At 50.6% G+C, this 27,474-nt stretch overlaps 1 protein-coding gene across 15 annotated transcripts; it reads left to right on the top strand.

Moving 5' to 3' along the window:
- Positions 1-26,483, top strand: PLA2G6 (phospholipase A2 group VI). Of its 15 annotated transcripts, none has more exons than XM_075123958.1 (18): positions 193-209; positions 955-1,043; positions 4,875-5,118; positions 5,419-5,634; positions 7,557-7,737; positions 9,885-10,072; positions 11,068-11,164; positions 12,417-12,599; positions 12,965-13,073; positions 13,470-13,631; positions 15,684-15,774; positions 17,889-18,052; positions 18,629-18,779; positions 18,977-19,113; positions 20,766-20,920; positions 21,641-21,808; positions 24,614-24,687; positions 24,927-26,483. In XM_075123958.1, the coding sequence occupies exons 3-18, from the start codon at positions 4,910-4,912 to the stop codon at positions 25,069-25,071; spliced, it is 2,430 nt and encodes an 809-aa protein (XP_074980059.1). In that variant the 5' UTR covers positions 193-209; positions 955-1,043; positions 4,875-4,909; the 3' UTR covers positions 25,072-26,483. The 15 variants fall into 15 exon arrangements, 14 of the variants coding, with proteins under 14 accessions (XP_048689841.2, XP_048689821.2, XP_048689831.2 ...); XR_007354267.2 differs by lacking the exons at positions 193-209; positions 955-1,043 and adding exons at positions 2,498-2,923; positions 21,960-22,139 and having other exon boundaries at positions 24,927-24,945; XM_048833884.2 differs by lacking the exons at positions 193-209; positions 955-1,043 and adding an exon at positions 1-85.
- Positions 26,484-27,474: the final 991 nt, after the last annotated feature.

Here is a 27,474-nt window from a genome sequence, read left to right as displayed (position 1 = left end):
AGCGCTGTGGTTGGCGAAGAGGGGATCACGTGGCGTTGCAGTGCTTTGTGGTGACGGCTGACGGGCGGGTAGCAGCGAGCGCTGGGTGAGTGACTCGGCTGCGAAGCGAGTCTGGGGGCGGGGCCTGGGCTTCCCGCTAAGGATTGTGGGGGTCCGAGGTGCAGCCGCGGGGCAGCGGCGGCGCCACTCTGAGCTGTGGCACGCGAGAGGTCTGGGCTCGAGGTCCGTCGGTTCCGCCGGCGGGGGCGCGCCCGCCCTCCAAAGCCTGCGGGGGCGGGGGCGCCAGTCAGTGCTGCCGTGCGGGGAGCTGGGCTCAGCGCCCTCCCCCCCCCGCCCCCATTGCACCCCCTCCCCCCGGGCCTGCGCCCTGGCGCTGCTTCTCCGGAGTTGGCGCTGCCAGGCGGGCGGCTCCCCGGCCACCCCAGCCCGTGGCACGACGCCACAGCCCCTGCTCCGTGGCTCCCTGTGGGCCCCACGGGGTGCTGCCCCCTTCCCTGCCTGGGGGATGGGAATGAAGCGCTCCCCCCCCCCCCCCCCCCCCCGCTCTGGCCGGGGCAGGCGTGGCCCTGGAAAGGGGGGATTTCCAGCCTCCGCTGGAAGGATGGCGCCGGTGCAGGGCGGGGCCTCGACACAAGGGGTCAGACTGCAGCGAGGCCAGTGGGTGTCTGTGGGGCACAGCGAAAACCCCACATGCCCTTCCTGGTGTGAACGACAGACTAGAGGGAAGTGCGCTGTTAGTAAAGGAACAAAAGAGCCACAGCTTCATGTTTGCTTTCCTCTTTGGGGTGTATGTGTGGGAACTGGTTTTCTGTTCCTCTTTTTGCATGTAGTTAATTTCCTATATCTTTTTTCATAGGATGGGTGGGGATAAAAGAGACTACCTTGTGCAGGTTGTTTATCTTGTGCTTACACTCTGTTTCCTTCTCTACAGTCAGCATTTTTCCTCTTTTCTAGAAGTGAATCCAAAAAAGAAATCTGACTAGCAGAAATTTTCCCCGCTTCTCATCTGTCTCTGGTTTTTCTCCAACTTGGAAGTGGCTGGGGTTTGTTTCAGATTTCTTTTGGGAATGAGGTGAAATGCTGTGTTAGATACTCTGTTTCAAATTTTCCTTGTACTGCTATTTAACATTGGCCTGCTAAACCCAGGGCTCTGAGTTCAATCCTTGAGGGGGCCATTTAGGGATCTGGGGCAAAAATTGGGGATTGGTCCTGCTTTGAGCAGGGGGTTGGACTAGATGGCCTCCTGAGGGCCCTTCCAACCCTGATCTTCTATGATTTGGTCTGTAGATCCTGTTTTTAGGCTGTTAGGTGTCCCCAAAAATTATGTACACAGAAGCTGTTCAGTATCTGAACTCACCTGGCTAACTTCCCCCTCTTGCTGGAAAGGGAGGACCATTGTCTAACGGTTACAGCAGAGATCTGGGTCCCTGTCTACACTAAGGAAGTTTTTAAATATGTCCCTTCATTGCTAACACCAGTTTAGCTCCGCCTGTATTAGCAACATTAGGAGCCCTAGTGTAGATGTGCTACCTCCATTGTAAGCACTCTGTCAATTCCACCTGCTCTGGATATTCTCCAACCAAGGCCATAAAATCCTCCATCACTCCTTTCAGCTGTTCTTTCTGCCAGGCTGCGAGGTTGTGGAACCCAATTTTCTCCCTGAGCTGGCATTTGTATTGGGGTTAGGGTGTTCTTAGTCTAAATTATATACATAGTAGAAACTAGTTGATCTCTTTTCTTGCTTTTAGGTTTGGATTTTTTCTGACCATTCAGTTCTCTCTGTTTTGGTAGATGGAGGAAGATGTAAGGGATCCCTTCCCTGACAAATTACATGGTGGATAGCCACAGTCTGTATAATGCAAGAGAGATGAGGCCTCCTCAGATCCCGGATGCTTTTTGTCTGAGAAGGGGCCTGTGAAACTCCATTCTTGTCCCTTTGCCAGTTATTTTAGAATTGGTTTTGCCCTGGATTGATTTCAGGTTCTCCTGGGATGTAAACAAAACTCACTTGGCTGTTGTCTCTGCTTTCCATATGCTGGTGCAACAAGCCTCAGTCCCTTGTCATCCTTTAGGGAACAGTATATTAAAGAGTTGATGAATCTGCATCTTCAAATCAAACTTAGAGTTCAATCCCATGAATTTTCATCCTCCTAAGGTCCTTGTGAGCCTCACAGAAACTTACTTTTTCTTGCATCTGTCATTTTATGGCTATAACATCTGTGAAGAAAGTTTCAGAACTGCAGGCTTTGATGGCATCCTTATACAAATTTTCAGAAGGATGAAGTAGTCCTAAGCCAGCCTCCCAAACACAAGCGTGGTGGTCTCATTTTGTTTTAAATCAGGTAGTTTCTATGCCAATATTCTTCCAAAATCCTGTGACCTTCTGGGTTTAGCTTGGCTGGATACAGTGGATGTGAAGAGGGGCCATTGTTAAGTCATTGTCAGGGCAAAGTCTTTTAGGAAATCCTCAAGATTGAGGGTGGGTGGGTGGGTGGCCATTCCTTTCAATCTAGAAGTGAGCTAAGCAGACCAGATTCAGTGAGCTGTAGCTCACGAAAGCTTATGCTCAAATAAATTGGTTAGTCTCTAAGGTGCCACAAGTACTCCTTTTCTTTTTGTGAATACAGACTAACACGGCTGTTACTCTGAAAAGTTCTCAGACTATGTCCTTGCTGAATTCCTTCTGTACCAAAAGGACTTAATACCCCTTCTGCTGGAATCTAGCAGCTACTGTTGAGCTGGAAGGCTGCTACCTAGAGCCTGACTCATACCTCTTCTAAGTGCTGTATTCTTGATACCGATTTGTGATCAGATTGAAGGCTGCGCACAGGAGAGGAGTGTTTCAGTCTCTCTTCAGTAAGGAGCACGCCTCAGTTCTCTTCAAGTGGATGTGTGAGGAAGCAGGATCTGGAAAGGAAAAAAAGTAAGGGCTTGTCTTCATTTACGGCGGTGCAGCTGCAGTGCTTTAGTGAAGACGCTCTTACACTGATGGGAGAGCTTATCTCGTTGGTGGAGTTAATCCACCTCTCTGAGAGGCAGTAGCTATGTTGGTGGGACAAGCTCTCCCGCTGATATAGTTGTGTCTACATGTGGGGGTTAAGTTGGCATAGTGTCACTCAGGGCTGAAGATTTTTCACATCCCTGAGTGATGTCATTATACCGATATCTATCAGTAATGTAGACCTGGCCTAAGTTTACTTACAGAAGAAACTTTTGCCCACGTAACGTATTGTCTCAGTAGGTCCATACTGACTCTCTCTCCTCCCTACTTCAGAGATTTAAATTAAAGATTTAACAGACACTATGTGCCCATGTCAATACATACCAATATTTCAAAGCGGCATGTGGTGAAAGATTAGGGAGCTTGGTGGGGACCAGGGCTGTTTTATAATCAGGGCTGTGGGTGGAGGAGCAAGGCTATGTATAGCAGGGAGAGTAGCTGGGCCATGCATGGAGAGAATGGGTAACATGGTTATGGTGGACTGCAGCTGTAGGGGCCACTGGGGCAACTGACTCAGGACAGTGCGGGGGCATCAGGGCTCTGGAAGGGGATGTATCAAGGCGGACAGCTGTCTATCAGCTTTGATGTAGACTTTAAAAACCTGGCAACTTTCTTAAAAACCAGTTAAGGTGGTTCAAGTGACTTCCACAAATATAACCATAAAAAAGCCAGTAAATCCTTAGTTAAGTCCTCAGCTATCTCATGCGACCTACAGCCATGATTTCACCTTTTCTCCTCTGCCTCACCTGCAATATGATGCATGTTTTGTGCAGAGGAGGAAGTTGGAGGAGGCAAATGCAACTTTTAACTCCCTTCACAAGCAGCTGTTACAACACATCAGCGGACAGGCTTCCTCATTTCGTCGCCTAAATTAAGTCTACTAAAGAGGTTAGACAGTAACTTCCCAAAATGATGAACACTGTACAAACAGCTTGCACTTAAAAAAGCCAAATAATTCTCTCCATTAACAATCATACAACAGGACACATGTCAACCATCAACTTCAAGTCTAGGCCATGCCCATAGCCATCTACTTCTACACACTAATTTTATACTCCAAACATCTGTTTCATACCACTCCATGTGGTCCAAGTTAAAAGTTGCATCTTTAGGCCCTGATAGCAAACAATTTACTGCCGTGGGTAGTCCCACTGGTAATAAAGTTAAGCCCTTATCTTTGCAGGATTGGGGTTTTAGTGTGGAGGTTGAGGGAGGCGACAGAAGTGATGTTGGTGAGGTAATGTGAATAAGGCAAAATCATGGCCGTAGTTTGCAAGGGCTGGCTGAGGACTTAGCTAAGGGCTTCCTGACTCGTCTTATGGTTGTATTATGTTTAAAGCACTGAAATGGGACTCAGGAGGTCTGGATTTGATTCCTGGCTCTGCCACAGAAACCCTGTGTGACCTTGGGTAAGTCACTTAAACTTGTCTGCAGCTCAGTTCCCCATCTGTAAAATGGAGGTAATAGGCCTGGCCTTTCTCCCACTCCTTGTCTGTCTTGTCTGTGCAGATGGTAAGCTCTTTGGGACAGGGCCCATCTCGTAGTACAGCACCCAACACAGTGGGACCCTGACTGAGGCTGAAATTTCAGGGCCAGGCAGTGCCTGCTAGAAATCTGTTCAGCTGATATGTGGGTACCAACTCTTCAACCCTCACTCCGCATTGCACACATTTCTGAGGGAGGATAGCGATGGCATATCTTGTCTAATGGAATACATGAAGAGTCAATGGACTCCTACTGAGACAATGCGTTGTGGGTAGGGAGTGGGGAGCTGGGATTAAGGTCACTGAATGGAAGTCTTGGGGCTTTGCTGGGTACGGGCAGTGGGGGAAGGTACTGACCTAGGCTGAACTTGAACTCTGATTTCTTCCAGGGTGAGGGAAAGCAGACAGTTGATTTCCCCAAAAGATGCAGTTTTTTGGCCGACTTGTAAACACCATCAACAATGTCAGCAACCTGTTTTCAAACCCTTACCGGGTGAAGGAGGTGCCCCTGGCAGAGTATGTGGCTCACACACTTCTGAGAGAGGAAAACAGGGTGATCCTGTATAAGAACAAAAACGCTCACTACTGGGACTGCCTGCTGGTGAACCCCCAGAGTAAGCTGGTCGCCTTTCGGTGAGTGACAGATGACCCTTTCCTCTTCTGGACACGTTTTGGAGCCAGAGTGGAGATTTTCTGAGAACAGGGAAAGTGGTAGCATGGGCAATGGAAACATCTTTCTGGCTACAGGTGCTGTCACTGGGGACAGGATGCCAACCGGGTGAGGAGTCCTTAAGAGTGAATGCAGACGGGAGGAGAAATGCCTAGCATTAGGGTGTGGAGAATCAATATGTCTCCCTAGTGCTAGGAGGATTGGCTTTTGGCCTGTATTGAGGGGAGCTGGGCTGTATTCTCATTCCCTTTACTCTTCTCCAGGCTCTTCCGGTTAGACAATGAGACGGAAGCTGTTGAGCGCTTTGAGCAGTATGCCAGGCGGCTGCGCCCCTTCTACGAGAGCTCGCCACAACCCCTGCAGTTAGAGGTCCTCCAGAAACTAAGTGACTGTTTCCGTAACCACCCCCACTGGTCCCTGGCGCATGTGGCAGTGGAGACAGAGCTTCTGGGGAGTTTCCGACACAATCGCATCCTAAGGCAAGGGCTGAGGAGTTCTCCTGAAGGAGTATCACTTGGAGTTAGCTCAGGGCAGGAATGCAGTTCAGGCCCATGCTTTCAAGGTCAAGCACCTAAATCCATATTCCAGCCCCTAAATAAATAAAAGTGGGCTGCTTCTTGGAAGAGCTTGGGTCCTGCAACTTCCATGGACCTTGCATTGGCAGATAGTGGCCTAAATGCCTAGCTTGGCCAAATGATGGGTGTGATAACTGCTTACATAAGAACAGCCATACTGGGTCAGACCAGAGGTCCATCTAAACCTGTGTCCTGTCTTCCAACAGTGGCCAATGACAGATGCCCCAGAGGGAATGAATACAACAGGTTTATCAAGTGATCCATCCCCTGTCGCCCATTCCCAGCTTCTGGCAAACAGAGGCTAGGGACACCATCCCTGCCCATCCTGGCTAATAGCTATTGATGGACCTATCTTCCATGAACTTATCTATATCTTTTTTGAACCCTGTTATAGTCTTGGCCTTCACAACATCCTCTGGCAAAGAGTTCCGCGTTGTGTGAAGAAATACTTCCTTTTGTTTGTTTTAAGTCTGCTGCTTACCCATTATTGAAGGGTATAAATCTAACACTCACCATGGGAGTTGCTAGTGGGCTTTGAGCTCATTACTGTCAACACCAACCTCCTGCATTTGAGCTGAAGGAATAAATCCACTAGCCGGTAGCAGTAGTAAGGCTGTTATATAATCTATGTGGACCAGCCACTAGAGGGGGTTGTGGTACGCTGTGTCATGTTACATAAGCAACAAGAAAGGAGAGGAATTGTCTTCCTGGATCATAAAGCCTTCCTAGGCTGGAAATCACTTTGGCCTAGATCATGGGTGGGCAAACGTTTTCGCAACCCCAGTGTGGCCCTCGGGCCAAACTGTACAGAGGGCCAGATAGGGAAGGCTGTGCCTCCCCAAACAGCCTGGCCCCCATCCCCTAACTGCCCCCTCCCACTTCCTGCCCCCGACTGCCCCCCTCAGGACCCCCAACCCATCCACACCCCCGCCACTCCTTGTCCCCTGACCGCCCCCTCCCGGGACCCCCTGTACCCCTAGGATCCCACCCCCTGTCCCCTGACTGCCCCGACCCCTATCCACACCCCTGCCCCCTGACAGGCCCCCCAGGACTCCCATGCCTATCCAACCCCCTCTGTTCCCCATCCCCTGACCGCCCCCCCCCCCCCCCGATCTTCTGCCCCATCCAACTGCCCCCTGTCCCCGACTGCTCCCCCGGACTCCCAGCCCCTTATCCAACCCTCCTGCTCCCTGACCCCTTACCATGCTGCTCAGAGCAGCAGGAGCTGGCAGCCTGGCGGGAGCCAGCCATGCTGCTGCTCTGGCTGCGAGCTGAGGCTGCGGGGGAGGGGGGACAGCGGGGAGGGGCCAGGACTAGCCTCCCCATCCGGGAGCTCAGGGGCCGGGCAGGATGGTCCCGTGGGCCGTAGTTTGCCCATCTCTGAGCTAGATGCCCCATTCCCTTTCAGCATTGATCTGGCAAAATGTTCAGTGTGGGCAAGGGGAATTAGGAACTGGATAGCTCAGGGACTGAGGGGTTAATGCAGGAGCTTTCTCCTCTTGGTCATTGGGTACAATCTAGCAGAGGATGCGGCACATCAGGAGGAGGAGTGTTAGCCGTGCTATGTGGTGGTTCCAGTCCTGGAATAGCAGGAGGTGCTAGATGGCAGGAATGAGTGCTTTGGCAGGGCTGTGAGTGGAGGAAGCTTGCACACCACTTCCCCATGCTCTGCCATGGGCTGTCAGCCCCTTGCTTTCACCAAGTACATGAAACAATTAGTTCTAACACAGTAATTTAGGGAATCTGATGCAAACCTCTGGTAGGATGTTGTACTGAATGTCCTCTCTCAGGGCAGGGGCCCACCTATTTACTCTCTTTTGTTGCAGCTGTGTGAACAGCACAGAGTGTGAGGATGGCTGTACCCCACTGCAGCTTGCCTGCCGGAAGGGAAACATGGAGTGTCTGTGTGAGCTGGTGGAGTGCCATGCCCGGCTGGATGTCACTGACAAAAATGGGGAGACAGTCTTTCACTATGCTGTCCGAGGAAGTAACCCTGAGATCATAAAGGTGAGGGCGAAGCAGGGGGCTTTACAGCGGGCTGCTGCGTACTCTTCCTACCACAGGGCGGGGGTGAAAGAAAGGAACCCAGTGCTGTACGTCTGGAGGAGATAGAAACAAGGCTTTCCACATTTGGGGGAGAAAAAGCCAGATAAATCTGCTGCTGCAGGAGGACAGGAGGGTGCAAATCTTTGGCTTGATCTCAGCCCCCCCGGCTTCCTCCCTCTTCAGGGACTTTGATGACTGCATGGCTGCAGAGTTCTCCAGGACTGAACTCTAAAGCCCAGAGTGCTCTGGGACAGGAGTAAAACAGGACGAGGTGCAAAATGAGTGCACCAGAAAAGACGATTTGCATCTACTTCTGGCCTTAGGCCAAGAGTTCCCTTTCTTGCTTCCATGGTGCCTATAGCAACAGAAGACCAAATCAAGTTTCACATGGCCTTTCATGGTGGCTGAGGGTTAAAGCCTAGCTTGAACCATTCCTGTCATTTTTCAAAGTCTGCAGAGTCTGTCCTTAAACCTGCCTCCCCTTTATTCAGGTGACATGACAGTCGGAGCTGTGTGTGGACAGAGTCTGACCAAACCATCATTTCTCTGGGTCCTTTTTTAATTACTATGGTATGTTGGCCAGACTGGCTTGAAAATGCAGACCCTTATGGACTGAGTCAATGTGGTTCCTTCCTGCTAGTCTGATGGGTTAGTGAGAACAGTGCGTTTACACAGGCTAAGATTAAGGATTGTGGTCCTGAGGTTTTGGTGGTGCCCATAACTACCCTCTGGATTTGGTCTGAGTATAGACCTGAGGGCTACAGATGTGCTTCTGTTGTTGCTCTGTGAGATGACTGATTGCTGTCCATAGACAAGTGCTCTCTGCACTGTGCCAGAGCCTGAATCTTGATGGAAAAGGAGACAGGACACTGACAGGTGGCATTGGAGACTTTTTTTGCTGGCTGTTCCCTATTCTTATACCATCCAGGAAGGGCAGGGCTCAGAGTTACAGGTGGCCGAACCCTTGGATGGAGGAATGTGTGTTTCTGGTCTGTGGTTACTTTGAGATGGGTTTTGTGAGAAGAGGTTCTGGAGTCGAGTGAGGGCAGACTGAGTTCTCAGTGTGATTTGCAGTCCAGAAATTTTCTGCTGGGCTTGACTTTGCTGCCTCTGTCGCAGAGGAGAGGGAGGAGCTCTGCCGCCTTCACAGCCCTGACGTAGGTTTGTAGAAATTCCTCAGGGCCAAGTCTGGCTGTATCTGATTGCAGTCCATGCCAGCACCACTTGAGTTTTCTTCCTCCTGGCTTTTTTTTTTTTTTTTTTCCTATGGCAGGTCATTGGTGATCTGTGTGGGGTGAGAGAAGGTGCTTCAGTGCTGGTATTTCTATGGCTATAGCCAGATAACCTTGCAGCACTTCACCATTTCTCCTACTTCTTGGCTTTTGAATTGGGTAGTTTTCTAGAAGTTAGTCTTGGACTTTGGAGGAGTCCAGGAGAGTTTTGGGACAGACCATGGGGGCTTTCTTGACTTGTGACAAGGAAGGTGGGATGAGGAGGAGGCCTCGCCACATCTAGGGTGTTGGACTTTTAAGGGACCCTAAAAACAATCCTGATTTAACGGGGCAGCCTCTCCATGTTACCGTAATAACAGCAGCTTAATGGGTTTGCCCTGAGATTTTAAACGGGATTGACCTCCCCCAGGATGCTGTTTACCCTTTGCATCAGCAAAGAACAGGGAAATTAAACTGTCCAGATTCACTTCCTGCCTCTCCAGTGGGTTTGGGTTTCCTGCAGTGGGGGTAGGAGTGTGTGGGAGGGAGTGTCAGGTTAACAAACAGACCAACAACACCGTTTTGTTTGAAATTTCCAAAACCAAAGTCTTGAAAACATTTCTATTTTGTTGATACTTTAAGCAGGATCTGGATTCACGTTCTAACCTAAGCTTGAGCCAAAGGGGAGAGCACAAGGTGGAGTAATAGACTTCCCAGTTGGACAAACAAGGAGAGTTTAAATAACCACCAGGATAGACTTGTGGGGTGGTTCTAGGGTAGGGGATGAAGAGGGGGATAAGCTATACCATTTATGATGAGTCAAATGCTGTCCCCAGCAGCAGTCCTCAGAGCCTGGAGAGAGAGAGAGAGAGATTTTGCTGTTTAATTTCTTTTCAGCTCCTGGGCAAAAAGCCATCTGTTGGCTTGAACCACCTGAGCAATCAGGGGCAGACGCCTCTGCACCTAGCCTGCCAGCTGGGCAAAGAGGATGTGGTTCTGGCTCTACTGAAATGCCATGCGAAGTGCAACATCATGGGGACACTGGGCTACCCTATTCACACTGCTGTGAAGTACTCCCATAAGGGGTAAGTGTTCACCTGTCTTGTTGGAAGGGTCCTGCCTACAGGCTTGGAGCCCATGTGCTCCTCCCTGGGTGCGTGCTCCTCCCTGCTGAGAACTATATCTGGGTATCACTGACTGGCATAGACTTGCCTGCCCCTTCCCAGTGCTTGCCTATCTTGTCGGGATAGGAGTAACAGCAGGATAGTGCTCACTGGCTGAGAATCTGCCTAGTACCCGTTCGCCTTGCTTGGAATGGAACTCCATGGTTGATGCCTGGCTAGCATGCCCCTTCCTAGTGCTCACTTGCCTCCCTGAGAATGGGCACTCTTAAGACGCCACATGCTGGCTCAGATCCTGTGTGCCCACTATCATTGTGGGTTTGCCTTTGAGGATGGGCCAGCCCCAGAATGTCACCCGCTAGCACTAATGTTCTGTTACCTCCCAGGTTCAGTTTGTCTTGCTAGCAGGGCATGACCCAACGGCCTAGATTGCAGGTATCTTTTCCCAGTGCCTCTATCCTCTCTGCTGTTGATGCCTTTGAGGAGCAGTGGGCGCTGTCCAGGGTTCTCTGCTCGGTGTCTCCATCAGGTTCCCTTCGTTTGATCCTTTGACCTCACTCCTGTCCCTGTTATCTCATTAGTTGTCCCCCGGAATCATTTGGCTTCCAGGTCCTGTGGATCCTCCCCTTAGGCTGGGGGGAGGTCCTTTAGCAGTGCGTGGACTTCTGCCCACCCACTTCCTGGATCCGAATAGGATCCTCTCTGCTAGTGTGGCCCATTGACTCTTAGCTCCTCCTCAGTCTAAGAACAGGGAGCACTGGATGCTTTGCTGTTCAGGGGCCTGCCCAGGTCACAGAGCATCCCAGGTGGGGTGGAGAGACAGAGGGCTGTTAACCCACAGTTCCTCAGTGTGGGCTCTCAAGGATGTGATGACCCCTGCACATTGTTGGCAGGCTGGGGTCTTTGTCCCCATCCATGACCGTTCCCTTTCCATGCCTCCATCTCATTTCCTCCTGAAGGTGTGTGCGAGCCCTTCTTGAAGTGGATGTCAATCAAGTTCAGTTCAAGGACCCCCACTACGGAGCAGCTGTGCTCCACTGGGCCAAAAATGCTGAGGTAAGCAGAGCTGATGCCAGGCAGAGGGGCAAACTGACAGGCATGCCAGCATGCCACTCAGTCACACTGGACTACTTCTTCTCATATGAAATTCTGCTCCCCTCCCCCCTGTTAATTCCTCCAGCTGGAAACGTTCACCTTCCTGCAGGTTGCTGCATGTGTGATTCTGTTTAGAGCACAGTAACCTAGCAAGCCACCTAAAAGACAGTCGCTGGTCACCCACGACTCAGATTCTCAGGTAGAGCAGCCTCTTTCCCCAGGCCGCTTCCCATGGTACTGGTTGAGAGAATCAGTGCCATCAACAGTAGGGGGAGAGAGCTGTGGACCCTCACAGTGAAATGGGCAGATCTTGGTACTGGGTACCCTTGGTTATTGGACTGCCAGCTTGTTCCCCTTCACTCTCTTTCTGATGGAGTAATAGTGCTAAAGCCACCTCTAGGGTGGAACATGGCAGCTATTCTGTGCCATCAACATTACATAGCAGTTTCTAAGATGGGAAACAGAAGAATAACTTCTCACTGCAGGGGAATTTTAGCTAGACAAGTTATAATCACCCAGAGTGGAAATTGGCCTGCCAATTCCCAGAATTCTTGTGAAAAATGCCAGGGGAGCTGGCATAACGCCCCCCTGGTGCCATACTAGGGCACTGATTCAGGCCTAGTTTAGAGAGGAGACTGCCTCTTGTTGCATTGCCAGCACTCCTTCCTCCAGCATTTAGGTTCTCCTTGGATGTCTCCCAGTCAAGAACTGAACAGGCTTGAAACTGCCAGGCTCATAAGGTGGGACAGTGGAAATAAACAGGGGGATTTTAGCAAAATCTACACAAAATCTTCCCTCAAATGTGCCAAGGATTTTAATCCAAATGGGATCACATTTTTCATTTAGCTCTGGCTCTGCTTGGCCCCATTCCTGTGTTTTGTTGTAAGACACAAGCGAGACATTCAGAAGCATAGGTAAGGTCGTTAAAGTGAAGAGCTGTTTTGGTATCAAGTATTTAGAGAAACCTCACAAGATCCTCCTTGTCACAATACAGATGCCCAGGGCTTTGTAGCTGACACTTAACTGTTAAGCCTTGTCTACACTAGTCTTTGTTTCTTCCCCCATTGCTATCATCAGCTTCTCAAGCACTCACTGCCTGGCATCTTCTACCTAAGGAAGAACAGGCTAGTTTGCCCGCCCATGCTGTTGTTCTGAAGCTATCACGCTTCCTTGTTGCTTTCTCTCCCTTTCTTCCTATGCCTTTGGGGCACAGATGACCCGGATGCTGATTGAGTATGGCTGTGACGTGAATTCTGTCAGCAAGACAGCAGACATGGCTTTGCACATCATGGTCAAGCGGGGGCGTTTTGACAGCGCAATGGTGCTGCTGACGCACGGGGCTCTTGCTAATGCCAAGGGGAAGGATGGCAACACCCCGCTGCACCTGGCCATGAAGGTGAGTTTCTCCCAGGCCACAGGTTTTCACTTCCCAGGGGATCTGACGGAGACCTTTTCTGCCAGGCCAGGGCATGAAAAGAACACCATGGAGCCGCCCCACCATTCCTTTTTATGAGAAAGGGGTTAGTATGCACAACTGCTCTCTTCTATGCTTCTAGCTGGGTTTAATTGGTCCAGCTGTGCTGGTGCCTACACCAGGAACATCACAGGCCCTGGCCCTCAAGTGGTGGGAAGGAGATGAATTCATCAGGATGCTCTTAATTAGCGGGAGCACCCAAGGACGAGAGCGACAGGGCCCAGCAAAGGCAGCGGCAAGCGGATGAAGGGAGCGTTGCCTATGACGAGATTTCTTCCTTCTTACAGCAAGACCACCTGGAGACGATCAAGGCCCTCATTGTGTTTGGAGCAGATGTTGAGATCTCCAATGAGTTTGGAGAGACACCAGGGCTGGTGGCTGCCAGGACCAGCAAAGGTGAGCTCTGGGCAGAAGAGGGGAAGAAGGGAGCAGGAGGTAGAAGTGGAAAGCCAGACACTGCCCCTCTCCAAGCCACGCTGTCAGATGCTGCAGGGGCACGATGGGGAGAGGCAGGGCAACTGAACCACCAAGGTGCAGTCCCATCCCCGAGCACACTGTGTACACAGTGTCTACCCCATAAAGCAGCTGTGAAATGCAGGGTCAGGGATCCCAACAAAACACAAGCCCTAAAATCTGGTTGTAGAAGGATGCACAAAGTATGATCGCTACCTCACTTCCCATCCCTCAGTTATTGTACACACACGGGACTGGCTTTCTAGGGTGTATGGAATGACCCTGTGATTTGTGTATTGATTTTTCTTTTTAATATGTGCGACTCCCCCACCTTGCAAGGTCCTAACCGGAAGGTGCTCTTAGGCCTGCTGCAAATGGTAGGGACGGAACGCTGCCACCCACCTAGCCCCGAATCCCCCCACATGGCATCCACAGCATCACTACCGCTGTCCACCTCCCCGGAAAGACCACCGCTCCCACGGAACAACGGCCACAGTTTAGGTAAAGCCTTCTCTGGCCCTGTCTCTCACTCTCTCCTCTCTCTTTGCAGTCTTCTCTGAGAGCTTCTCTCTGGATTGTCCTGCACTTTTGGGGTTCTGTCCCCTCTCCCAGCTCTCATTGTCTTTAGTAGCTGTCAGCCTGCTTCCATTCTTCCCAGGATCAGGTCTACCCTTCTCTTATTTTCCCCAGTAAAACTCTCTATAGATCTGTTTGGATTCTTGGGTACACCCCTGCAGTGCACCAGCCCGAGGAGGAGAATTTTGGGGTGACTGGCCACACACCCCTGGAATAGATCTGGGACCGATGTCCATCCCCATACCCTGTGACACCCTCCCCCATCCATCTGGAAAGGCAGAAAAGAGCTCAGCTGAAATTTGTCTTGAGTTTTCCATTCTCGGTTGGTGATGGGGCATCCTGGGTGTGGGGGAGAGGTGGGGAGGAATGAGACATGGGAGTGTCTGGGGCCCAGATCCTGAAGTCTGAAAGCTAGTGGAGGGAAAGGCTGAGGCCTAGGGATAGATGAATGTGGAAAATGAATTCCCTTCTCACCCCAGCAGAGGGGCGTCTCTCTAGGCAGTGATAGGGTCTCGTTGATAAGATGGAGCAATGGATGTGGTAGAAGGACAGAAAAAGAGGAAGTACTTACCTGTAGTTCTGCTGCTCTGAAGAAATGGCCATCCAGGATTCTCACTCCAAGCTTAGTACCATTCCTGTGTGGTTTCTCCAGAGAAAATGGATTCATCTCACCCCAGCAGGTGTGTCTGTACCTCCCAGGGTTCCACTGCTGGAGTAATACAAGGAGGGAAATCCAGGGCTGAATTCCCCTCTTCTCTCAAGAGTGGTGGAGGTCTAGGTGTGTCCTTCCAGGATTAGGCTTCTGATATATTGACAGAACAGGGCTGTTTTTATCAGGGACCTGAGTGTGTGCTGAGAAATCTCATCCAGTGCTGAGATTCCTCCAAAGATCCACTGCTTCCTTCTGGTCGCTGGCAATAATGTATTTTTTCTCCTCCCCTGTTTTTCTTTTGGTTTCACAGGCTGGCACCTCATCTGGGCCAGGTTGCCCCTGCGCCCCCCCCCCCCCCCCCGCCATCCCAGGTTGTGGCCTGGGATACAGCTGCAGATGGGTAGTAAGGAAGCTCCCAGACCTCCATGTCTGGTTATCTCCCAGGATTAGATTTAGGTTTCTTTCTCATTTCCTGTGGCTGCTGGGACCTGCCTCCTCTCTGTCTTACTCTGGTCCATCTGCTCCTCTGCATCTTTGTTTGAAAGCTCTCTGCCTGCCTGCTCTCCGGGATTTGATTTCTGATCCTATTTGGCTTGGAGTCTAAGGAAGGGGTGAATTGGTGGCACTGCATGCAGTGGCTTGTCTGCTCAAGGGAGGAGGGGCAAAGAACTTGTTTGATAGGGGTGGGAACTTGACGTTCTTAGTGTTGATATAACATGGTGCAAGGCCTTTGCTGGAGGGGTGGAATGTGTCCGTACCAGTAACCAGCTACCGGGGGACAGAAGAGAGATGGCAGAGCGATGATTAAGGACTTGGCTTATTGTGATAGAGAGCCCACTAACTATAACTTTGCTAAATAGTGACTTGAGGCGATATGACAAATATCTGTCCCTCAGGAGTGCTAGAAGGGTCTAAATAGCAAGGAGATGTCGCTTGGATAAAACCATAAAACTTTGGTTGGCTGTTGTGAAGTATTTCCTGGTGGTGAGGTCTGTGTAAGCGCGAAAGAGTTTCCCAAGGGAAGTGGTGGAAGCGTCGTTGCTTGGGACGTTGAAGCACTGGAGATTGTACTGCAGGGAGCAGGTCTTCGCTGGCAGGGAAGGGACAGGCATGAAAGGTCTTTTCTGCCGCCGAGCTCTTTGAGATGAGGGCAGAAGGGTGGGAAAGGGAACTAGAGGGATAGGGTAGAAGATTAGAGGGCAGTGGGGGAGCTCTAGGGATGCAGGGGACCCCGGAGGAAATCTTCTCACCCCAGGTGGAGCAAAGGCACTGTTTATGCATATTCCTCTACGACTCTCTCCTGCTGTCTGTCTGTGCCTCTCTAGGTTACGACAGCATCATCCATATTTCCACAGCACTTGGCCACTTGCTGAAGACGCCGGATGTCGTGGACTCTACCAGTGATGCAACGAGAACGTAAGCTAGGAGTGGATCTCATGGGACAACTGCATGGCTTGAATACGGGGATGGGAGGGAGTGAATTTCTCCTCCCCCCATTATGCATGGCACCCTCACTCCTGGAACAAACCAGAGTGCCATGCAGGGGCTCATGCGCATGTGAGGTTCTCTGCTCTCATTATCATTGACTAAAGTCCCATGCATGGCATGCCCATGTGAGACCCCTCTCCCCCTGCTAGTGCCCAGAGTCACGCATTGGCCTACACCCCCAATGGAACCCAATCTGGGTGATTAAAATCTGCCACCTCTGCACTCACCATCACCCATTTAATGCTGTTGAGCAGCTAGTGCAGGCTTTGGCCCAGCCCAGCACACTGACTTGATGGCTGCAAAGCTCTGTGCCAATTTCTGCACCATTTTGGCAGCATCTTGATGCATGTGATGCATCTGTCTTGTGTGGGGTAGGGAGGGGATGCACAGAGATTGCATGAAATGCAGGGGGAGTGTTGATGGAACACTCTTGCTGCGGGGGGAGGTGTGTGATTGAAGGGCAAGCAGCAGGGTCCTGGTTGGGGGAGGGGAATAAGGAAACTGTCCTCAGCAAATCAAAGGGGTGGTCGGTTCTGTGTATGCTTTGTTGTTTTGAAAGGAATATTAAAACAAGTCGTGTCAGAGAGAAGGAATCTGAATGGCTGGTGACAGTCACAGCTGTGGAAGGACAATGGCAGGCTTGGGAGCTATACCCGTTTGTTCCAAAACCTGTACTAAAACACACACGGCAGAAAGAATGTCATCAATGAATCCCAGTCTTCAAGGGAAATAGCTCCCACCAAGGGATGGGTTATACCAGAGTCCTGCCCAACTTGGGAGCCATAACTCTGGGCATCGGGAGAAATTACACTGTATGCCCAGTCCTCTCAGAGGCCAGAGGAGAGGAGCAGATCCCTGTCTGTCTTGAGGGGCCGAAGGCCTTCTCCTCCTCCCGGTTCTTCTGAGATGTGCATGGATTTCATATCGCCAAGCCCTGAGGACTCTGGCCCTAAATTCTGTAGCAAGGCCCCTGGGTTTCCATGGCACTCTGGGGCAGCAGATTGAGAATTGTGTGGTAGCTTCTGGTAAGTGTGTGAGAGCGGAGGGATTGTTGAATTAAATAGGAACGGGATTAAGACAGTGGGCCCCCAGTGTAATTTATTTGAATATTAAATTCCCTCTATTTTACAATGCATTTAAATGTAAAGGGCCAGATCCCCAGCTGTTGTAAATCGGCACAGCTCCATTGAAAGGGATGACATCCTGTGCCCCACCAGAATGCACTGTTGTCCCTAACAACACATAGCTGCTGATCATTGAAGTGGGTGGGGTGACACCAGTTTACACCATCTGGAGATCAGTCCTTTTGCTACCAAGGTGCTGCTATCTTTTGTTTGTCATGGCAACATGTAACTGCATTGTGGGGGATGTTGCAGGGGGAAAGTAGAGGTTTTGGTGGCTGGGATAGATAGAGATTTTAGTGCCTGGTAGATGAGTTTGAGATTGTGGGGAGGACACATTAGCTGGGCGTTTCTGCTAAAATGATCGCTCATGAAATAGTTCACAACGTTGACAGGGCAGTGATGCTTTCTTTTGCGATATAAGACAGTGTTACATCTGGAGACGGGAAGGCAGCTCTCCACAGAGAGAGTTTCTTTTCTTTCTTTTGTCTGTGTGAGGCTGCTGATCTCAGACCTCATAGAAAGACCTTGTTTAGCCTGGGCAACTCTCCCTGATTTCCCAGGGGATGGTATCTGAAAACAGGCGATAGGTGAGGTCTGGGAGCTGATCATGGTGGTGGATGGCTGCTTTGGCACCTGAAAGGGAAAGGAGGATGTTTGAGGATGGTTTGGCAGCTGAGAAATCAGTTGGGTGCTTTTGGGGTTGCAGGAGGGTTTAGCAATTGGGAGGAGAGCTGGGACACTTGAGGGGCTGCAGGGAGGTGCTGGGAGAGAGGTTGGGGCATCAGGGAGGGGGTTCAGGATGCTTGAGAGGAGGCCAGTTTATAGAGGAATGTCATTCCTGTCTGCTGCACTGAGCATACCCTATGTTCTAATACATAACTTAGCCCGCATCTTCCTGTTCTCCTGGTCCCTCTCAAGGTACGATCGCCTCCTGTGTCTGGATGGAGGGGGCATCCGGGGCCTGGTGCTCATCCAGCTTCTCATCGCTATTGAGAAGGCTGCTGGCCGACCAATCAGGGAACTCTTTGACTGGATCGCAGGGACCAGCACAGGAGGGATCCTGGCACTGGCTGTTGTACACGGTAAGGGACGAGTGGGGTGGCAGCAACGACCCACAGGCACAGCCGTTGCTAAGCCTGGGTCAGAACGGTTTCTCGGCATGTGGAGAACAGGGCAGGCAGGAGAGGCGGGGGCTGCAGCTCTGTGATCCTGTGGCTCTGGGAGGTTGCTACCAGCTGAAAGGGAAATGGGATTTTTTAAGGAACAAATGCCAGAACTCTGGTCGGTGTTTGTTCCTCCTTGGAAATGATCTGACCTGCTGTTGTGAATTTGAGAAGTCACACAGCGAACAGCAGTGTTTTTGGCAACCAGGTGTTCCTGGTCTTCTCCCCACCAAGGGTCTATGCCCAGGTTCCTTAGCTCTTTGTTATTGTCTGGAGAATCCTGAGGAGTGAGCTCTGAACTTGCCCTCCTACCTCAGAGGCTTTCTGATAGACAGAGCTCCTGCTCTGGGTAGACACTGCAGGGGCTGAGTGTGATGCTGCCACATCCCCCCCGACCCTGTGGAATTCAAGCTCTGATTCCCCTGGGTCTGGCTGGTTCTGCTTTTCTGTCTGCCTCCCACTGCCTGTTACAGCTAGTTCCGTTTTGTGTCTCAGGGAAGCCGGTGGACTACCTGCGCTGCCTGTACTTTCGCATGAAGGATGAGGTGTTCCGAGGGTCGCGGCCGTACGAGTCAGAGCCCCTGGATGAGTTCCTGAAGAGGGAATTTGGAGAGCACACCAAAATGACAGATGTCCAGAAACCGAAGTGGGTCACAGCTGGGGCTGCGCTTACTAATAATCTCTGTTGAGATTGTTCACTCCCCTCCTTTCAGCAGGCTCCGGGGTGAGGCGTTCAGCCAGGCCACGAACCAGATCAGGAGGAGGAGGTTGATTCAGAGGCTGACAATGACTACCCAGATTTGTTTCAACACCAATCTTTGTTTCTCATTTCATTTCCCACAGGGTCATAGTAACAGGGACCCTGTGTGACCGGCAACCTGCCGAGCTCCACCTCTTTCGGAATTACAAGGCACCAGCGATGAAAAACAAGCCTGATGTGAAGACAACTGACCCCTTCAGACCACTGACCAATCCAGAAGGTAAATGCTTTCACGCACCAGAGTCCACTGCGGGGAGAGGGGAGAAAAGGGGGGAGGTGGGGAGAGGTATGTCCTGGCAGTGGGTTAGTCTCTACTTTAACAATCCTTGGAGCTTGCTCCGTCCTAGTGGACGTTTCGCAGGCTATGTCTACACTACAACCGGGATCTACGCTCTGAGATCGATCCATTGGTGGTCGATTTAGCAGGTCTAGTGAAGACCCACCAAATCAACAGCAGATCGCTCTCCAGTCGACTCCTGTACTATCCCAGACGAGAAAAGTTGACGTCAGAGTTTCTCCTGTCAACCCCCCCACGGTGTAGAACTTGTGGTAACTCAACCTAAGGTACGTCGACTCCGGCTATGTTATTCACCTAGCAGGAGTTGCGTAATTTAGGTCGACTTACCACTGTAGTGTAGACATAGCCTTAGTCTCCCCTCTCACCTGTCCTGCCTTGACTGTTCATGCTTTCTGCAGCAATAAGCTGTAGCACACTGGCCTAATCACCTGGGCATATGTTCTGCCACTCTGCAGAGCCGCAAATTCAGCAGCCACTCTCCCTGGTTCTGTGGGAGAAGAGTGGTGCAGAAGGGCCGCCAAATTTTTGGAAAGGGGTCAGGAGGATGCACCTTCCTGAATCTATGTGCAGACACGGGGGCACACAGGGAATGTGTCTCCACAGATTTCTGCCTTCCATTTAGCAACATCCAGAGGGGCTGCTGCAGACTCTGCCCCACAGGGCATTGGGGCTGGGCAAGGCCTGGGCTGCCTATTGTGGGGACACCCAGCAGGGAGGAGGCAGAGGCTCCCCCTGGTGGTGACACTCACCACGTGTCCGTGCAGTGCAGGGAGGGAGGAAGCAGCAGGGTGTGGGGCTGTGGGCTGAGCCTCTCCCTCCGCCCTGCCCCCCCACTACATAGGGCTGCTTCTCTTTCCTTGCTGCTGGAGTCCCAGCGCTTCCCCCTGCCTGCTTTGCAGACTGCCCTGTGCGAACGCTCCGGGCCTGTTCCCAGGGCAGAGGCCACTCTCCCACTCCTATAACGGGCTCTGCCCAGGGGAAGCTGCTCTCCATACACAGCAGTGGGGCTTGCCCTGCCTTCCATTTAGAAACAGCTTCTAGATCCAGAGGTGATGCATGGGGAGGTCACATGCCTCCCCTCACCCCACAGAAACTTTAAATTGTGGCCCACCCCACTATCAACAGTTATACATCGCTTCTGTCTATAGGGATGGGTTCCAAAGGGACATCTCCATCCCTCCTGGGCTAGTGAATGAATCTATTACATACAATGGGCAAATTCATCCCCAACATAACTCTGCTGGCTTCAGTGGAGTCCCAGCAGAGATGAATTTGGCCCATTATCTTTAAAGGAGTCTTGAGTGGTGGTGGGAGGGGAGATGGGTGGGAGAATATTGCTGGGTCGTCATTTACATAAGCAGTTATTCTCCCGTGAATCCAGGCAAAGCCCACAGTGTTACGAAGAAAGAGGGCAGCGCTAACTGGCGGAGGGGGCCTCTGAAGTTACAGATCTCTCCCCTTCCCCCTCCTCCCAAAATCTACTCTGTCTTGCTTCACCATTCAGCAGCGTGTGTGTCTGTCCGTGGTGACACAAGAAGTCAGTCAGTCGTACGCTCTGTCTCATGTTCCCACAGACCAGCTTGTGTGGCGAGCTGCCCGCTGTAGTGGTGCGGCCCCAACGTACTTCCGACCAATCGGGCGTTTTTTGGATGGTGGGCTGCTGGCCAATAACCCCACCCTGGATGCCATGACGGAGATCCATGAGTACAACAAGTCCCTAAGCCAGAAGGTGAGGATAAATCCTAGGGCTTTAATCGCTACCTGGGGGATTTCTCCAGCATGACTTTACAAGGGGGTTTGGTTTGTAAATGACTCCTCCCTGGGAAGGGGGCTGTAGCTGGCGGCTCTCTGAGACCAGGGTCCTGTGTTTGGCCACCGAGCAGGTAGTGCGTCCTAGGCAACGGCGCTGCAAGCTCCCCAGATCTCCCCAGCACAGTGCTCCAACCTGGCTGTTGTAGGAGGATCGGCTCATTCTCTGTCCATGGCTTTTTCAGCTCTTAGCCTCTCTGAGGAGGCAACAGACGGGGCCAGTTAGTGCTAATGTGGTGATGGCTTTTTGCGTGATGCTGGTGGCTGTGCTCTAGGCAAAAGGCTGGGATTCCCCCCAGTTATTTCCACGTGGGATGTTTAACAGAGGTTGATGACTGTCCATCACTTCTGACATGGGGTTGGATTGGCAGTGAAGACTTGGAGAGGGTTCTGGTTCAGGGTGGGAGAGGCGTGTGTCTGAGTTATTGTGCAGGAGGTGTGGGGGCTGTGGGGAAATCTTATGTAATCCTCAATCTCTTGAGCCATACAGGTCCCCAGTATTATCAGCTCAAAGATCTGGGCAATGAAATGGGGACAGCAATTTATGAATTCCCCCCCCCCCATCCTGTTTGTGTATTTTTTTGGGGGGGTAATACTGTGGATTCACGCCAACAAAAATTTGTTTCTCCATCCTTCAAAGGGGCAGAGCCAGAAGGTGCGGAAATTGGGAGTGGTGGTCTCCCTTGGGACGGGGAGGCCTCCACAGGTCCCCGTGAGCTCCGTGGATGTCTTCCGCCCCTCCAACCCCTGGGAGCTGGCCAAGACTGTCTTTGGGGCCAAAGAGCTGGGCAAGATGGTGGTGGATTGTGTGAGTAATGGGGAGTGGGGTGGATGGGATGAAGCTGTGGAGTGGCGCGGGGGGGGACACCTGAGGTGGTTTCTGATGCTAAATCGTACTATTTTTAAAAAGAAAAGATGCTCAGTTGGGACTTACCAGGCTGTTACCCTTTAAATTCCAGCGAGGATGTGGGGATCACCTGTGACATCTATTCAGAGAGCTCCATGGACCACTCCCCATCATACAGCACTCAATAACAAGGGTCTTACTCCCTAGCAAGGTGTCTACAATCACTTTCCATCCCAGCTGCCATCATTCTCCCTCTTGGAACCTCCTTAAATCCCTTGTTCTCTAAACTTTGGTGAGTCCAAATTACTGCAGCAAAAACCTCTCCCACACTTTAGAAAGCGGGTTGAGTAGTGACATGGGAATTGTTACGCCGTGCTTGTGACACCTAGAACTGTGAGCCACCGTGTTACCCCTCTGCCTTATCAAGGGCGAGAGCTTTGGTGCTGCTAAGCTCTATGTGTGTCAGCTCCCTGACACACCAGCCTGACTGCCTGGCCAGCAAACTCTTCTAAACTCTACTAGTCAAAACCTTTCCTTGCAGGTAACAGTCAGTGAACCCGAGTTCCCCAGAGCCGTCTCCCTGCAGTGTCCGCCCCTCTCACTGGACACTCACAGAAGTTACTAAATTCACTCCTTCCATGGGCACAGAGCACACATCAGCCTGTTAGATTAGCTGTAGACTCACATTTCTCTTTAATCCACACAGGACTGAGATGACTTCTTAATAAAACAAGAAGAAATTTATTAACCAAGAAGAGATTTAAATAATACAAAGCAAAAGAAAGAGAGATGGGTGGTTCCAAACAAAAAAAAGAAAACCCACACAAGCTGCAGTCTTTGCCTATGCCATTTTCTTTCTTACATCAAGTTACCAGGAATTACACGTTACTTACATCAAGTTATCAAGTATTGGCCCTCCAACTTTTACAGCCTTGAAGGGTGCTGTAACGTAGGTCCCCTCACTGATTGATCACTAAAAAGGTCTCTCTGCTCCCCTTATATTACCCAAAGTCCATTGTCTCTGCCTTGAGAACCAGGAAGGCTTCCTGGGGTTTCTGTCCCCCGGCGTGATTGTTAAATGATCTTCTCCTTACTTGTTTAGCTTGATGGCTTTGTTTACCTTATATATAAACATACTTGCATTGTCCTTTGCCTCTAACCATGCTTGTCATGTGGGTAAATGCATATTCCTTTGTCTAAGGCAGGCTGAGTTTATACACTGCCCCCCAAACACATTTCAAGACCGTATTTCCAGCACACATCTGTAACAACATGATGTATGTACATCCTGTACATACATCATGTGGTGACTATCGGGACCTGTTTGTCACCAGTTTACATATACCTTCCATGACACCTTTTACATACATATTATGACAGTGTACTGGGGCAACGAGTAATGTCAGGCCTGATGAGAGTTACAGTATGGGTGGTCCTCTGCCAGCTGTTATTGAGGGGGTCCCAGAAAAGCTGGAATGTTAGGGGGTGAGATCGTCTGAAGTGGCCCAGCTGAAAGAATTCTTCCGATTTGGCACTTGTATCCTTCAAATACATGTAGATTTGCAAAGGGGTTAGGTGGATTACCTCTGGGAGCAAATGAGAGGGTAGGATAACCAGCAGGGGGCAGAGTGGTGTAAGTATCAAACACAGTCTGTCGGTTAATCCTGCAGAGCGTTTGTGTGACAGGTGTGGAGCTGGGTTAATGACACCATAGCTGAGAGTATAAAACCCTTCTTTGTAAACCTGATTTTTTGACACCAGCCACCATAATCTTGTCAAACAAGCTGCTTTCTGCCTGAAATTTTATATGGACGGTCTATTGGCAGAGGTGATCTTGTGTGTAGAAAGTTTGTGGTTGACCAGGTGAGCCTCTCCAAGTGATCGGACACAGAGGACCTAATTTTCAAAGTGGGGCTCCACAATTTTTTGCATGCAAAAATGGGTACCATTTACTTATGGGTGCAAAATGCCAGTTGCAGAATTGGAGGCCTGGTTTAAAAACTAAGCCCTGAAAAGCGGGGTATTTTGCTTTTAGAAAAACCTTCTGTATTGCCCTCATGATCATTCGTAAACATTAAACAAATTGAGGAAATTCCTAAATAAAAACCATTGTAGTAGAGAGAAGATTGGATATGTCTCTCACACAAACAAGCACCCCTTAAACAACAACAAAGCGTGGAATATTTTTGTTCACAAAAGCTGAATGCTTGAAAGGAAAATTTGGAGTTAAGGTTCCCCAAATAACCTTAACTTTGACCCCTTCTCAGTCTTATACCTACAGACCAGAAAACCTCTGTGGAGTTTGTATTTGCCATGAGCTCTGCATTTCAGGTCTCATCTGAAAGGTGCCCCAGTATAACTCATAGGGCTCGTAGTGAATGCAACCCCTGCTGGCATCCTGCTCCTGGAGCAGAAGCCAGGGTACAAACAGAATCCGAGAGATTTCGCTGCTCAGAACCCAGAGCCTCCAACTAGAATCACCACCAAGGCCCGTTTTTGCACTTTTGTCTGCACACAAAACTGTGGAGGCCTGGGACACCAAAAGGATTAGAAGAGTGTGCTCAGCCCCATGGGGAGCTGCGGCAGGGCCTGTAGAAAGGCTCCCCTACATCATTTGGTGGGTAAGTTTCCAAAATGTAGTTTTCTCTCCCTCGGAGGCCTGTACACTGGGACTCAGTGCCAAGGGAGCCTGACTTTACAAGCAGAGGGATACAAGCATTTAGGTTGGTTTCAGTGACCTAAGAGTTGGCATGTTTCCCCCTGCAGTGCACTGACGCGGATGGCCCAGCCGTGGACCGTGCCAGGGCTTGGTGTGAGATGACAGACACCCTCTATTTCCGGTATGAGCTTTTCTTGGCTGGTGCCCTTCCACTCTTTCTGTGCTGGGCTATCTGTATGGTTGTCTCTCTTCCCATTGTTCTCCCCCTCTCTCAGAACCTGAGTGTGGCATGTGTCCCCCTCCCCAGGCATCATGTGGTGCTGCATTTGATGCTTGTGTCCCCATCCCTGCCTGTCCCTTCTTGTGTTGCTGCCCCCCTGTCTTCCCCAGTCCCACCTGGTGACATCTCAATATCCACAGGTTCAGCCCACTGCTGCACTCGGACGTGATGCTGGATGAGGTGAATGACGCGATCCTAGTGAACGCACTCTGGGATACTCAGCTCTACATCTGCCAACAGCAGGAGCAGTTCAAGCAGCTGGTGCAGGAGCTCCTCACCCGATGACTTTCTGGAAGACTTGAAGGCACCAGTGCCCAATCCTGACAGTAGTGACTTAGGAAGCGGGCAAGGAGTAACAGCCTTTGTAGAAGAGCCAGACTAGGGGTTGTCCTCGCCGTCAGACCAAGACATTGGTGGGAAGAATTCAGGGATCAGCGATATTAAATATGAAGCAGTACCCCGGCCCCATGCACACATGCGGTGGCAGCTGGGAATTTACAACTGGTATGGAGGCCTGAGTCCCCTGTCCTCAGAGTGCAGTCTCTGGTACCCCCCAGGTATGGGCATATTCCCTAAATCACCCTGCCCTGAATCTATCTGACAGAGCAAGGGCAGACCTCACACTGCTTCCTACCTCCTGAGCAGACCTTCTGGAAGGTAACCCTGAGAACAGATCTCCCTTCCCCTAGAATATCTCTGGTGCTGGCCCTTCCCACCCTGGATAGCACAATGAAAGTGAGGCAAAGACAAACTTTTGAGGGTTACTTTATCCACTCTTGCAAATGTATGTGTGTTGTGGAGGGAACTGGAGTCGCTACCCCATGTGGTCTGGATGGAGAAGGGGCTAGGAATAGGGTAGTCTCTGCAGTAGTTTTGGACCCAAAGTATTGTGATTGTTCTTTTGTGATCCGTTATCATTCTTGGGGTGAGGGATGGGGGAAGATCTTCCCTTGATCTGTTATAGCCTGTGACTGCTGCCCTTTCCCTTTCTATTGCTTTAGTGCTCTTTCCACCCCCTCCCATCTCTCCTTCCAGTGTCCCTCCCAGTTCCCAGCAGCTTCTGGCCACTAGGGTGGTATGAGCAGAGCTGGGGGGAAGGGGATGAGGCTTCCGGGTTTTCAATGAATGTTTCCTGCTGCCTGGCCTGTGCTGATAGTCCTCACGCATGGGCTGAGATGTGGAAACTCCTCCCCCTGCCTTCCCTTCCAGGGGTCACATGATGAGGAGCAAAATTCTTGCTTCAGCCATGGAACAAAGATTAAACCAAATTTATTGGGGGCCATTTATTGGCTGATAACACTGAATAAAAAGATAACGATGATTTAAATACTGTATTCTCTGTGATCATTTCCCGCTGAGGAATCTGACCCCTGGGACTAGATGGATTTCTGCTATTTCATTCTCCCCCTCCCCAGCTTTTCCTCCTGTGTTGGGAATTCCAGTGCGCTCTTAAAAGGCACTCATTGTTTCTGCGTTTTGTTTAGTTTTTGATAGAAGTGAATTTATTTGCCTGTAGGAACCAGTTTGGAGTTCATCGGGTCATCTCCCACGTTCTTTCTCTCTCTCTCTCTCTCTCTCTTTTAAATCTCACATTGTTTTTGCCTTGCAAAACAAACTAACCAGTTGTGGTGGTGTTGCAAAGAGAGGGTTCAGTGTGAAACTTACAAGGTGTGAAATAAAGGGAGGTTTGAAGTCCATTTTATCATCATAAGCTTTGTATTTCTGTAATGTCTTCTGTCCTGCAAGATCCCAAAGGGCTTTGGGTCTGATTCTAATCCTATTTACACCAGTGCAGCCGATGAAGTGAGCTGTAGCTCATGAAAGCTTATGCTCAAATAAATGTGTTAGTCTCTAAGGTGCCACAAGTCCTCCTTTTCTGTTTGCAAATACAGACTAACCCGGCTGCTACTCTGAAACCTGTCATTTTACACCAGTGTAATTCCACTGATTGCAGCAAAATCACTCTTGATTTACACCAATGTGTATATGAGCAGAATCCTGCCCTCTATCTGTATGAAGGGATCAATCACCAGTGAAGTGCAGCCTCTTCTTGGGTGGAATGTAATGGCTGTTTAAGAATGCACAGCAACATCCCACAGCTGTCCAGGTGTTTCGGGCAAGCAGTCTGTAATGACCCAGTTGGATCTGGGTCAGGAGAATAGAGGATACACCAAAGTGCATTGGAATCTAATGATCTTGAGGCATTAGGGTGTTAATTCTCCTGCATTTCATCCAAAAGATGATTGTTGGCACCTGTAAAGAGAGGTGCTTCCCCCACCTCAGAGAGCTGTGCTGGGCCTGGGGTCTGTTTGATATGTTGTGGGCAGAGGTATGGTGTCTTGGAGTAGGGATGCCAGTCAGACCAGGTTGCAAGCATGAGGGAGTTAAACGAAGGCCACTAGTCAGGCTTGGTGGTGCAGGTTGAGCAAATTTTGTTTCTCTAAGAGTTGGGAAGGGGTGTGGTTATGACTCTTCTTGGAGCACACAGGGCTGTTGCCAGCAGTCTCCAGCTCGAGCGCGTCTTGCCTGTGCCAGCTGGGTATTAGCTTCTAACACAATCAGCCTGTCAGCCACTCAGGCGCTCTCCCCTGGGCTGCACGGGCCCTGCCTTTGCCCTGCAGGTTGACTATGAAGGCTCCCCAGCCTCTGAGCCTTCAAAGTGTCCTCCTGTGGTGTCCAGTCCCTTAT

This window comes from Caretta caretta, chromosome 1 (assembly GCF_965140235.1).
Source record: "Caretta caretta isolate rCarCar2 chromosome 1, rCarCar1.hap1, whole genome shotgun sequence".
Taxonomy (NCBI): domain Eukaryota; kingdom Metazoa; phylum Chordata; order Testudines; family Cheloniidae; genus Caretta; species Caretta caretta.
This window is presented reverse-complemented; position numbering and strand designations above follow the sequence as displayed.

Coding starts and splice junctions, on each gene's coding strand:
- PLA2G6 (XM_048833884.2), top strand. CDS start 4,910: ATGCAGTTTTTTGGCCGACTTGTAAACACCATCAACAATGTCAGCAAC. Junction 5,119..5,418: donor AGTAAGCTGGTCGCCTTTCG/GTGAGTGACAGA, acceptor ACTCTTCTCCAG/GCTCTTCCGGTTAGACAATG. Junction 24,688..24,926: donor ACAGACACCCTCTATTTCCG/GTATGAGCTTTT, acceptor CAATATCCACAG/GTTCAGCCCACTGCTGCACT.